The following is a 14,641-nucleotide window of genomic DNA, read 5'->3' as shown; positions in this document are numbered from 1 at the left end:
TTACCATGGGTTTACATGGCAAGGTTTTGGTAGCAGGGTGGGCTACAACTTCCAGCAACTTCCCCCATGGTCAGGAGAGCCAATGCCAGCCAGCTCCCCTGCTGGCAAAGACTGAGCCCATCAATGATGGTAGAAAGATCTCTGTGATAACATATTTTAGAAGGAAAAATACAATTTATTGGGCAGAAGTAACTGCAGACAGAGAAGAGTTGAGTGAGAATATGTAAGAGGAACAGGAGGGGTAGGAGATGCTCCAGGCACTGGAGCTGAGATTCCCCTGCAGCCTGTGGTACAGACCATGGTGAGGCAGCTGTGGCCCTGCAGCCCATGGAGGTCCACGGTGGAGCAGAGATCCACCTGCAGCCTGTGGAGGAGCCCACATCTGAGCAAGTGGATGCTTGAAGGAGGCTATGACCCTCTGGGAAGGCTGCAATGAAACAGGCTCCTGCCAGGATCTGTGGTCCTATGGAGAGAGGAGCCCATGGTGGAGCAGGTTTGCTGGCAGAACTGGTGACCCCATGGAGGACCCACACTGGAGGAGTCTGCTCCTGAAGGGCTGCACCCTGTAGAAAGGAACCCATGCTGGAGCAGTGTAAGAACTGAAGCCCATGGGAAAGACTCAAACTGAAATTCATGGAGGACTGTCTCCCATGGGAGGGATCCCACAATTGAACAGGGGAAGGACTCCTTTCCCCGAGAAGGAAGCAGTGCGAGAAACAACCTGTGATGAACTGTCTGTAACCCTCATTCCCTTTCTCCCTGCACCACTGGAGAGAGCTGGCAGACCCTGGAAAAGAGGCTTTAATTTGCTTCTCATTATCCTCTTCTGGTTTTCATTGGTAAATTCAAATAATTGCCCCAAGTTGACACTGTTCTGCCTTTGAATACAACTGGTGAGTTATCTCTTCCTGACTTTATCTCAGCTCGGGAGGGAAATTATAAGATTGGCTTTAGTGGACACCTGGCATCTAGTGAGAGTCAACCCTGCCCAACCAAGCTACTCCAGTCAGCCAAGTACACAAATACAGGGGACCTCAAAAAAGAGAAAATGGTGACTCAATGGCTCTTAGCAAGCTGCAAAGAGTCTTTAGTACCGTCTTTTTATTTGCCATCTATGTGTACATAGCCCATGTGACTGAAGTGTGTAAGAATGAGAGTACCAGACAGCTGTTAAATGCAGGAAATGTATGTTACCAGATATAGATCACCTTTTATATCACTATGGCATCTGGAAAGATATTTCCAGTGAGGCTCTTTCAAGTACCTGTCCACCTGAAGACCTCACACTGCTCCCATTTTAGAATTTGAGTGATTTCACACTGCTGTTCAGATCTGCACTGGAATATCTGTCCTGATGATGAAAGCTTGTATCTCTTAAAAGGGGAGTATTTGCTGGACAAATGTAACAACCTACGTAATTACATACATTTCTATACATTTCCAACTAAATATGTACCTACTAGCTAGGATGGCAGTGGCTTTGTTGCCAGTCTCACAGGGCCTAAATAGAGTTCAGCAGCACAGCCTCAGTGCATGGCTGAAATCTGTGTGCTGAGAATAACTATCCTCACAGAAACAACAAGCAACAAACAAATAAATCAAATAACCACGATAGCCAGCTGTCCAAAATGTATGCATGTAGATACAGAGACAACCTTACACCATACAAAACTAAAACCTGAGTCTGAGTCTTGTTTCAGGATCCTTCAGTCTAGAACCTATTTTGCCGGAGTCCTCTGGTGAAAGTAATGTATGTGAGATAAAGTCAATACCTTTACTTCTGCCTGAAACTATTTATGTTGGTTTTTTTTTTTTCACTTTATCATATTGCTCCCTCAAATTTGCCTTTTGTGTGACGATTTTTAGATTCTAGTCTCATTAATTTAACTTTCTGTGCATTAAAGCATCTGAGCCAATGGAATGAACCTATTCAACACGAACTTTTCCTCTCTGTTTTGTATCTGGTGCTGTACTATGTTTTATGACTTAAAATGAATTTATTAAATGGAACTGCATCGAATCCATTCCTAAAACTCAGATAAACTGTGTACATTATTTCTACATTGCCCATCTTCTTGATGCGCAATTTGCAGATTTCAAGCAAAACACTTACTTGCCAGAGGACAGTAATTCTTTCTTTAAAAAGTACAGTGCTATTAATTTTAGTTATGCATTTTTAAAAAGTTAGTAATTTGGGTTCATTGCTGGTTGTATCTTATACAGACATCAAGTATTGTTTAAAAATCCTTATTTACAGTATTATAAAAAGTCTGAGAGAGTCCACACATATTGGATGGGGTTCTAAAAGTGCTCTGAATGTGTCTAGTTCTGATTCTACTAATGACAATGATAAAGAATTCTATCATTAAGAAAATAAGACACAGTAAGCTACTTCACATCATGAACTATAGGAAAATGCTCACATATAACCAGGGAAGAGAAAATATAACAGAAAAAAACTGTGCTGCATTGCCTGTCAGTGTGGGTATTTTGTTCAGCCCTGATCTTCCATCTTAAAGCTTTTTAACTGTTAATTTAAAGATTCTTTACTGCAGCTTTCACATCTGTCATTTCCTGCTGTCCATGAAGGAATCCTAACAGCATATTTCATTTGCTCTCTGCAGTATTCCCATGCTCACTTCTTAAGTGTTTCTTTACATCTTTCTGCATTTTTCTTTCCTGCATAAGCCGTGTCATCCCTTTTATATTTGGAACTTATTGTTTGGATCTCTGGGTCTGAAGACCCTCCAGCTGCTGAATCAATTTTTTTTCTTAAACTCATAACATATCTTTAATGAGGATTTCAACATAAATCACTTTTAAAAAATCTTACAGATAGCATCAGTAATTTCTAAAACACTTTCAGATTAGAGTTCTCATGTTGCATGTTGTATAGAAAAGAACAATCATATTCCTCTACTTCTTGGTGATACAATTACATCTATACCCATCTGTGCCTTAAACCTGGGAGACACCTTAACATCAATCAGTCGTTCAAAGCTCTGCTCTGATGTGTTCAGCTCCAGCCTTACAAAGCTCTCTGCCTATCTGCTATTTAAGCACCAAAAGATTCTAGACACTGGGTCTTTTCATACATAACTTTCCAGACAAACCTAATCCAATAGCTATGCTCTAATGTACACCTGAAAGAAAAAGGCTTCCCATGAAGTGTTGCTTTGATTGGCTAGCCTAATTTGTAGCCAAGAAAAGAATGGTTTGTTTCCTCCTTCATTTCCCCTGCTCACCCCCATTTGCCCATCGCCCAGGTGAAACACATTGTTTAGTGGGTAACTCACTAAGGAAACAGAAGAGTAAAAGCTCTCATGGTTTATATAGATTCCATATCATATTTCCCAAAAACATTTGCTAGTCACCAGAATAAAAGCTAGACTGGATTCAAGCTCCATTAGGGAGCTAAAAACACAGGAGTAGAGTAAGACCCATACTTTAAGACCCACACTTTTTTTTAATGCTGATTGGTCATACAAAAATACAATGTGTTTATTGTAGATGTTATACAATGACACTTGCCTTGAAGAGAGAAATGCAGTGTCTCTTCCCTGTGCCCACGACTGATTTTGTAGCCTAATAGTAAGAAGTCAAGCCATAAGATGGTTACAAGGTCCCTGGAGCAGAGACAGAACTCAGCATGGCTTGCATCCTCAGGAGAATGATCCCCTTTGGCCTACAGCAGTCCTTGAGTGCTTTTTCTGGGGTGTGACAGAGCTCCATCACCGTGTGTGAGAGCAATCCCTACAAAGCAAAGCAGTCACTAGCACACAACCTCCTGCGCTAGGAACAAAGGACATGTGGCATTGAACTCCTGCATCACTTGCTACACTCAGCTCAGGCACCCGCATTACACATAGGGGCACAATCTTCATTCCATTCTATTGTGAAACATTTATCTTGTTCCATAAATGTAACAGGATCCTTGGATCCTAATCCTAAAATTCCAGTTTCTATTCATCTAAAAGTTGTCCTTTTTGCCTGTATTTCCAGGGAAGGACGTTCATAGACTGTGCTCACCAGATAATAAACAAACACTACTATAAAGTTTAGTATACTTTTTATAAGTCCAACTTCAGCCCTATCCCTAAAAATAATTCCATAATAATGATCTGATATTCTCTATTTCCATTATTACTTCTTAAAATATATTTTTCTCTTAATGATCTGAGGGCAAAGTTTTATTCAACACATTGCAATAGAAGAAGAAACAATTTTTAACTTTCCACTGGATGCCAGCCTTAAAGTTGAACAATGTTTCAATTATTGCAGATGACAGAATGACAATATTCTGTAAATCTTCAGCCCAGTTTTTTACTTGGTGCCCAAGAAATTGCTTAGCAGATGTACTTGTTTATACAGAACTCTATAATAAGTGGAGGCAGTTGGTGGAACAATAGATTTGATACAATAGAAATCTGAAGCAAAGTAGTTGCACAGCTTGCCTTAAAGTATATGAATAGTAAGGAATCTCACCACATATGCTTTGCAATGACAGAACCCTAGTCTGACAAGGGCCTGAGCAGCTTTGCAAACACTCCTGTGTTAGGTGAATGGAAGTGTTCATGACACACAGACCTTGCCCTTGTTCTGTCAGCAATCAATCCCTGTCTGTGGAGCACGAGGAGAATGTCTGCTTGATTTGTCTGGTTTTGTAATTGTAAGTTCAGTTCTTCTGTGGCATTACTTTAGGGTCACAGCAATCCTAGTACTTACCCTTCCTATTTAATAGTATAGGCTGAAAAATAAAGCTTTTGGGATGAGAGAACTATCACATGATGAGTTCACCTAATAAACCCTGACTAAATCTTGAGCTGTCAATCCTGTTAGCTTTCTCTGACAGAGCCACCACAAACTTTTGCTATAGCAATAATGTTTACTGCAGACAGCATACAATATATGACACGCTCTCCATGTGGTGGAATGGATACTTGAAATGCTTCATGTTAGTGACAATTTTCAGTGCTTTCTGCATGAGGCCTTAATGTAACCACACAATTGTGAGGATTTCAGTACCAGTGACCAAACCCAGCCTCCTTTAGGTAGTTTCTTTCCTATCATTAGTTTGGTTTTGTTTGTCTGTTTGTTTGGGATTTTTGTATTCTGATAAATGATTTGGACTTCCTTGCTGTTCAGCTTGCTAAGAACAGTGGAATCTGTAGCTCCCAGAACCTACTGTCAAGGGAAAAAAATTGAATACATTAATTTACAGAAGGGCAGGTATTTCTTATGATAAAAAACACTACATCATATGTGATATCAGTGACAAAAGAAAAAAATTCAATTGCTTTGAGACCTATAAGGAAGAGATGCGTCCATAACACAAAAGTCCTCAAAAGTATATAAAAGTACATACACATGTTCATTAAATATCAGTGTTTTTGTTTCAAAAGAATTCTTTTTTAGGTTTATCTGTTTCAGTTTAAAAAAAATTCTGTGATTTGAGGCCTTTTCTAGGACTGCAAATTTGATTTGTGAGAATGGACATGGATCAGAAGAAATTATCAATCCAAGCTGTAATTTTATTTCATTTTATTATCTCCTGGGGGAGCTCTAATAAGGCAAAATTGAGCTACCAAATAAAGTTCTCTGCTTTTCAGGGTAAAAGCTACTGTTTGTGTTCACTCTTTTAGGACAAAGACTGTAAGCCCAGTGAGAATTGTGAATTGAGAGGGTCATCAAAATTGCTCGTAGAGCTGCACTCTAAACACAAGCGGAAAACCAGGAATCTCCAATACTGACCAAGCAAATGTTATTTTAAAGAATCATTACATCTGTAGTGTCCAGAAGGATTCACACAGAATCTGTGGTCACTGTGTAAGGTGCAGTATGGTGTGGGCAATGGACTCTTTGAAGTAGCACCGTGAAAGACAAAGCAATTCAAAGAGAGATCATGAAGAGCTCAGTTCTGTACAACCCCTGAATATGTTTCTAAAAGTGACATATTCCAGATGTGAGACCTTCTACAACAGCGTCAGGTCATTTACAAATATGGATGCAAAGAGCTGCTATATAAATTGAGCTCATTATTGGTTCTTTAAAGCACTACATCATATAACCAACTGGCTTCTTGGCACAAAGAACTGGCTTTTTGGCACTGGTTTTGTGCCAAAACCAGATCATTGGCAATGAACAGGTCACAGAGAGTCTAAGTGAGAACAGAGCTACACCTCAAAGACTACAGGACTTTAATTTCTTCTCTAATCCATCTTATTCCAGAAAGAATTAATTTTACAGTAAGATCTTGTCAGACATCAAATGAAATAGGAAAAAGTCAAGGATCTACTCAGCATTTTTCTGCAGACAGAAGGATGCAATGGAAATGCAGAAAAGACAGCCTTTCCCTGAGGAGTGCAACCCCTGAGAATCCAAAGCAGTGCTGCACAGACATGCTTCCTTTCCAAACCTACTGCTCTGGCAACACTAGAAAAAGCACTGGTCACAGACAAGCCCTGAAACAATCTGACAGTACAAGGGCCCAACATCACATGTTCAGCGAACACTGAATGAAGGGGTTAGTGTATTAGAAACACAATAAAGCAGCCCCATGCCATGTGAAACAGTTTCAGAATAAAGCAGCACTGAAGTCTCAGATGTGGTGCTGAATGTGCTCCTTGATGCTTTTACCAAGGCCTTCAGTTCAGACCATGAACACTTTAAGCATGCCAGTGTCCTCTACAGAATTTCTGCTTACATCAACTGAAGTCGTGTATGACAGAGATCTATAATCTGTCTTATCAAAGGTTAATAATCTCCTTACACTGCAGAAAGCTATAATTGAATAATTTGCTTTTGGAGGATATTCCACATTATCATTTAAGTCCTTTTGTTTGTAGGAAAGGAGTTAAATACATAAGATGGAGAGTTAAATAAATCTAAGCTTTTAGACACAGCCCAGAAGTTTTACTGAGCTTCTGAGTTAAAAATTCAAATTGAAGGAAGTCGTCTAAAATAGTTCTTCAAACAGAGAAAACTTAGGGATGACATGTGCAACATATCACCTCACATAAATGGAACTCCACTGACATAAAGCTATTCTTGACTTGTCTTGATGCAAACAACTCAGTATCAGACCCAATCTTACTTCAGAGAATTTAAAAATTATGTTTAAATAATGCTGTTTAATGAGTTTAAATTATGTTGTCTATGTATAGTAAAGACCTTGAGCATGGAACACAGTAAAAAGCAGAACCTTCTAACACTTGAGTCATATTTAAGTAATCAACAAACCAACCAACTGAACAACCAACCAACCAACCAACCAACCAATCAACCACAAAAACATAACAATAACAAAAAGATCCAAACTTTTTCCACAAGAACTAGAAGTATCCAGGGGGTATTTACCAGCTAGCTGTTTCCCCACCCTACTCCAACAACCTTGGGGTTTCCAGGCCTGAACTACCAATACCAAATGTTTTAATTGCATTATTTCCAGAAAAAATTTTTAGGGAAAATCCTGAGTCTGAATCTCTCAGTATGAAATATAAACAGGTAAACAGCAGAACATGTTGAAATCCGTGCTTGCTTCTTCAATGGAAAAAGCAGTTATCACAGATTCACAGAATATTCTGAGTTGGAAGGGAATTCCAAGGATCATTGAGTGCAACTCTTAAGAAAGTGGCCTATAAAGGGATCGAACACACAGCTTTGATATTATTAGCATTATGCTCTAATCAACTGAGCTAATCTCAGTATCAATAAAAGCTCTTATCCTGAGCCTTGACTCAACAACTCCCTGGCTTGATCATTTAAAGAAACCAGACTGGTAACTAGACCAGAAACATAACTTGAACTTTTTATCCAGAAGAAAAGAATGCAATGGCCAGGATAAATGTCGTCCAGCAGCAACTCCTAACTTTTTGTTTTCTTCAAGTGGCTATTATTAGAGTGTGAGACACCCTAAGCACACGGTATCTTCTTTAATCAAGGTATAGTACAGCAGTAAAATGTATTAGCAAAGAGTTTACATCTGCTTTGTCTCATGTAAACATGTAAAATTTTTTTAGTCTCCTTTGGCCCTGAAAAAGACCCTTTTTCCCATACACATTGTCCTAGGCAGTGAAATTATGCTTTCTGGTTCTTAATTTAAAGCTATAATTTACTTCTACTAGGTGTTTTGTCTGTGAGTACACATGAGTGTAGCTCTCCGCTCTGATTAAGACTGATCACCTACTGTGTCCATCAAACAGATGACCACTTTCCTTCTAGCAGTTTGAATAAATGAACATGATTAGTGGTCAGTAGGCTGACAGATGACCTTGCTAATACAGATAGGTAGCAGCATGCACAGCTGGAAAGATGTGTGGCAAAATGTTTTCCTCAGCGCATGGGCTTCTTTCATCTTTTAGATTGGTGTTTGCATCTTTTCTTGCTTAGAGAACACAAGTGCTTCAGAAACAATCTGCTATGGGGATCAGGAAGATAGTGGAGGGCAATAACAATCTGGTAGATGGATTTCACATTTTGAGGGTCTGTCTGTGTTGAGCTCATGCAAATGAAAGAAAAACAAAACACTATGAAGTTTTTTTAAAAAAATCCTACAATTTAAACAAATGTTGTTGGATTCAATGATCTTAAGAGGTCTCTTCCAACCTAAATAATTATATTATTCTATGAAATATGAAAACAGGTAGAACATCTATGTCCATGTGCTAGTTTTTCTTATCAGAAAAACCTGTACTGTGTCTCCTTTGAATACACACTGCTATCTGAGGTTTAAAGCTATTTCTGAAGTGTATTTCACTGGAAAAATTTGGTGCAATACCACATATTAGTATAGTGGTTATGCCAATTACTTTGAGTTCAAAAGAAAGTGTAAGGGACCATCTAAAAGACTCCTAATTCACCTGTTGAGAAACTGTAATAATTTCTGTAGCATCATCTGTGAAATGGCTTTGAATGATGTATCAAATTTCCTTAGGTCTAGAATCAACCTAACTCCTCCTGTTCCTGATTAGAAAATACCTGGTGTACAAGCAGTTTGAATGTCTTCATGCAATATGGACTAAACGGCTCCTTGGAACATCTATTCCAGGACCTTCTCCAAGGGAGTTTTTTTTTTTTGTTTTTTAATAGAAAAGCATTGTGAAATGGTCTTCAGGAACCAACTACCTGAAGCAAGCTCATCTCAGAAGAAGGTACTTTGGTTTGTCTTGGAAACTGAAAGGACACTTGAGTTTTTAATCCAAAGGTTCTTGGCAGTTGCCATCACAGAGAACGGGTGCTTCCAAAGAAGCCTTTACTCTCACTCCTTCCCATTTGTATTTCAATTTATAGGTTAGGCTATCACAGGTAACACAGGTCATCTCTATCTTTCCTTTTTTTCCCTGGGACAGAAGAGTAATCAGAAAGATTCATCTTTCCTTTAGCAGTTGTGCTGAACATAATGGCTTCTCAAGTCTCTTTATAGATGGGTGGATAAATACCTGCTCTTCAAAGAGATTCAGATTTAATGGAAATTTAGAGGATATGCTAACTATTGATGGAGAGTTTAAAACATGAATTTTGGTTCAAAGGATTGTGTAGAGAAGTACAAGCACAGAATTTAGGACCCATCAGAAAAAGTTTAGTTGTTTTTTTTTCCTTGTAGTGATTTTCAAAAAGGCTGTGATGGTTTCAGTGAATGCACAAGTATTTCCAATAGGAACTGTTTATCTACATTACCTGTATACTACCTACATCTGCTGAGAACCCCATCCAAAAATCCCATTCCTTTAAGCAAAAAAGGAATGGGCAATGACACAACAGTGACAGACCTGAGTTTCCAAGGGTTTACCCTTTTCTTCTAGAAAACTGAATTTGACCTAAGAAACAGTAAAATACCTTACTCTTGCAGTCCTACCCTCTCCCTTCCCCCTCCTCCCCATTTCTGCCTCTATAGTCCTGTCCTATACATGCTGATGGAATTCTTCTGTCACCAATACTTATGATTTTAACTGTTTCGTTCACCTAGATTATAGCTACTTCTGGACATTTTCTGAACTGCTATCATCTACAGTACTAGTGACAGAAACCTTCATGAGAACTGTGTAGGCATCCTGGTGACCAGTGGATAATTCTGCATTTTGTTTCTAGGGACAGGAACACTATGGCACATTAAGACCTCCTGCTAAGGTGACTTAGAGAGTGGTTTTCTACAATATTGTAGTGAACCTTGTAGTGAGCAGCAAGTGATTGACTACTTAACTCATAGGTGACAGATCTAATTTTCCATATAGTCAATATGTAAAGGCAAGAGTCATATTCAAGCCATGTAGTTTAAGAATACTGAATTTTGCACCTTATTTTTCTGGAAAATCAGCAGTCCAAATTCTATCAATGCAGATTATGCTACAAGCAGGATAAAGTGAAACATCTATATCCCTACTGGAAACCATAGGAAAGAAACTATTTTTAAAATATGATTTCTTGATTAGACTCTAGAACTTACAACAATCAAACTGTCATTACTCTTTACTCTTTTGTATAGTCATAAGGAATTCCATACTACCTTCCTAATCAATTGCTAGAAACTCTTCCTTGTAAATCATCTCTGCTCTAACTAGGACTGTTGCATGCTGACAACTGTGTTGATATTCAAAAGGATCATTAAATATTTCTCAAATAAAATCCTATAATTCCCTGATTTCAAGAGGAATTTTTCTTAATGACTAATCATTTATATAGAACACATATTTATTTATTAATATACTTTTGTTTTATTACGGCAATTGCATGAGTTCCTAAGAAAAACTTACTTATGTAAGTTTTAATTTCAAGTAATACGCAGAGCAGCTAATAGAGGTACCTTTGTAAATTTTTTGCAGTTCTTAACCACAGCCTACTATATATGGAAGGAAAGCAGTCAAAAAACAATGTCAGCCTCTTCACATTGATTAGGACCACTAACTGCATGTGTAACTGTGTTAGAATAAGTAAACCACTGTGTTTCATTATCATAGAAAAATAAACTGAGGATCAAGCCTGCTGGCTTGCCAGAAGCAATTTTCTTGAGCTCTTGAGTTTTGCTTTAGGTTTTTTTTTTTTTTCCCTTTCATCATTTTTGATAGTGTAGATTCAAAGTTTTAATGTCAGCTGAAATCACAGCAGCAGTTGCACCATAATCTATGCACCAACAAACTTAGTCACCACTATTTTTAAAGAAACTGCTGGACAACCCGCACTTGCTCATCAAGAGAGCAACAGCAGTTGCACACCAGCCTGATCTAACACAGCTTCTCTTCCAGGTTCTGAAACAGCAGAGTTCCCTGCAAAAGGAAATTACTTCCTTGTTGCATCAAACTCACGCCACTTTTAAGACTGACAATTTATCCTCTACCGATTTTGTGGTAATTCAGGCAATTGAGGAAACGCTACAGATGCAGTATCTCAGAAAACTCTGATAGCCACCCAGCTGGCCAGCATCTCACCCAAAGAGAAAGAACACTTCCAAAGTCTTTAAGATTTAAGATCTGACCTTACAGAATGCTGAAACAAAAGTCACACAACTTTCATACCTGGTTCCTAAGAGGAATCCAACTGAGGAGTGCTGAAAGCTTTTCTTATATTTTTATTGGTTAGAAAGGTGAATCTACCCAACCAAAAACGTGTTCCCTGGAAATGGGAACAAAATACTTTTTAGATAGCTCATTAATTTTTGCATGATTCCTTCATTTCACCCCAGTGCATTATGATGTCTGTCATCAGCATAAGGAGTAAATGGACAGTGATTACATATTTTGAAAGTATTATATAAAGTCCAATATCCCAAAAAAAGAGAAAGTTGAATAGGCTAATGGCAATGCTACTGCATTAATTTGGTTACTACCAGTAACCTGTATGTCTAAATGGCATTTATGCCATGGCATGATAACAAAAATATATAAACTTTAGAAAGACGTTATCTATGTAAAACTGTCACTCACTGTATTTTTTATAGAATCAACTAAAGCACAAAAATTGAAGTCTAAAAGAACCAAAGTGTATTATAATAGTTAGTTCTGAATAGTTTTTTACAGTGGGGGGAAGTATAGGGCAAAATTTTCAATGGGAAGAGGTCCATTTTTGCTCACAAAAATTATCTGCAAACTTGTGACAGAATTTATGTGGGCAATTGTTGACACCCTGTACACAGATCTAGCAAATACCCTTGCAAATGATCAGTACAGGCACCCAGCTGTAGCTGATGCTTTGCTTGTACCTTGGTGAATATTCTCCTGGTAACTGCATGCATTAATCCACACTAGGATTACATTTTATGCAAGCATTTTTAGCACAAACATACCTCCACCCTCCTTGTTTGAACTGTGAGTGCTGGTGTATTAAAAACATTTGGAAGACAGACTTATTAAAATAAATGTTAAGAGAACACAGTGGGGTATATTTTCAGTGTGGAGCAGAGAGATTTAACTGCATGACTTCCATTAGCTTTAATGAGAACTGAACAGCTAAATCCTCACACACCACACTAGAAGATTAACCCAGAAAACACACATTGTTTACTTTTTACTAATACTCTGATTATTACCACGTTCTTCCTCCTCCTCCTCTTCTTCCTCCTCTTCTTCTTCCTCCTCCTCTTCATCCTCCACATCTTCACCTTCCTCTTCATCCTCCTCCTCTTCCTCCTCAATCTCCTCTTCTTCTTCTCGATCTATCTCCTCATCATCCTCCTCCTCGTCACCTTGCTCCTCATTATCATCAGAATATTCCTCCTCCTCTTCATCCTCTTCCTCTTCTTCCTCTTCCTTTTCATCCATCTCCTCTGTTCCATCAGTTTCATAGCACTCATCTACTGAAGAGTTGTCTGCTTTAACCACAAAGGGTTTTCTTTTGGGGGCTGGTTCTTGGGGTTGTTTATCTTGTGTTTTTCTTTTTTTTGCCAATGGACAGCCATAAACACTGTTCAAAAATAAAAGATAAAAATTATAACATTATCCCCCAGATTTTATTTAGTCATATAGTCATATTCTAGTTCTACATCGTGATTAGTTGCTGTTCACAAAATGCATGTTTTCAAAGTAAAGTTATGTTTAGGCAATGATGACCACGGGGAAGGACACAAAACCTGCGAAAATGCAGCTGGCTATTATTTGCCTGAAAATGTCACACATACACGACAGCGCAACAGTTTCAGAAGTGATACAAATGTGTGTTTCTCCTCCTCATTAATTTTTATCTTCTACATTATTTATCTCCTTTCTAAGGCAGATGAATATAGTTATAAAACCAGCAATCTTGTCCTACCTGTAGGTAGCAGTACAAAATTCAGGAATAAAGCAATGCTTCAAAATTTTGTAGTGTTCAGTATTTTGATTGTGTGCAATTATGTTTCAATTCAATGATGTTTAAATAATAAAAAATATGATCACACTTTGAATGATGTTGTCATTATTATACATAATAATGTAATAATAAAAAAACAATAATGAATCGCTCTTAAATTCCCCACTGTGTTTGTCTATAAAATACTACAAGGCTGGACAAATGGGAAAGCAACACAACCAACACAAATAATTATCATGGCCGGTGTTACAAGTGTTCTCATATTAAAAAAAAAATCCTATCAATAAATAAAATCTTTTGTCAATGAAGAAGGAGTTTTCAAAATTGAGTACCACTTTCTTATGTATCATTTTAATGCATTGTAACAGAAATAGTATTTCAGAGTCCTAGTTTTCTACCAAAGTAGCCACTTGTTTCTCAAAGGTCACATAATCTGGGTTTGTTGAACCTGAACTCCCTTGTGTAACCTCTACAACCTTCTGTGCAGAGTGACTGCACACACACATTATTTTTTGTTTAAAGAACTTCCTCTTTGAAGTTTTTCATTGTGTGATTATAACATTACTCAAGCTGTATCAGTTTTTAATCTTCTTCCTGTGATTAACTGGTTTTGGGATATTTCAACTGTTTTTCATAACCTTTTCCGCATATCTATTAATAACTTACCCTTTCATGTTATATTCTTTCTCCCTTTTTCCCAATACTCTGAGGATCTCTTATTTTCTTCCACTCTAATAATGCTTCATATTCTCTTGACAAACCACTGAAAAATCTGGTGCCTCACCACATTTCATACTACAATATATGGTGTCCTCCTAGTCTTGATCATGGTCCAATTTAGTTGCATCCCAGCAGATATGCATCCCAATTACTTAAACTGCTACTTAGGTAAAAACAATTCTATTTAAGCACTCAATCACTTTATTTAAGTGCCTAACTTAGCTATTGTCTTACCTAAATTTCAAATCACTTGTTCACAGTCTACCTGGCACACACATATCCAAGGAACATAGAGTCACAAAATATGGTATTCATGAAAAACCTGCTACAGGAGATCTCTGTGCAACACGGGCAACTTTCTCTCTGTGGGGACAATAGGTGTCTTTGAAGTCTAAGCCAGCATGCCTAAAAACACCTGCCTTCATTAACACTATATAGAAATACTGCGTAAATTTTAAGTACATCCATCTAGCCAGATTCTAATGCACCTCATTTGGGATTAGGGTAGTAATCCTAGCAGAATATGGATTCCAGACACCTGCATCAAAGTTGAGGCCTAGTGGTGCAGGCTAGAGGGGGAATACATCCACAACCTCCAGATTCCAAAACCATATTCCATCCAGAAGGAATTTTCAGTGGAAGACCA

At 38.0% G+C, this 14,641-nt stretch overlaps 1 protein-coding gene across 21 annotated transcripts in view; it reads right to left on the bottom strand.

The window, feature by feature from the left end:
* MYT1L (myelin transcription factor 1 like) overlaps positions 1 to 14,641 on the bottom strand; it is a 309,881-nt gene that overhangs the window by 91,232 nt on the left and 204,008 nt on the right. For 16 of the 21 annotated variants that reach the window (XR_012579724.1, XM_026793576.2, XM_074538141.1 and 13 more), the window contains one exon: positions 12,518 to 12,891. Coding sequence is in view for 20 of the 21 variants with exons in the window: in XM_026793576.2 (XP_026649377.2) it covers positions 12,518 to 12,891 (374 nt within the window). In the remaining variant the exon portion in view is untranslated. The remainder of the gene's footprint in view (positions 1 to 12,517; positions 12,892 to 14,641) is intronic. The other 5 variants (XM_074538134.1, XM_014267181.3, XM_026793577.2 and 2 more) reach the window with 1 other exon arrangement.

This window comes from Zonotrichia albicollis, chromosome 3 (genome assembly GCF_047830755.1).
Source record: "Zonotrichia albicollis isolate bZonAlb1 chromosome 3, bZonAlb1.hap1, whole genome shotgun sequence".
NCBI lineage: Eukaryota > Metazoa > Chordata > Aves > Passeriformes > Passerellidae > Zonotrichia > Zonotrichia albicollis.
This window is presented reverse-complemented; position numbering and strand designations above follow the sequence as displayed.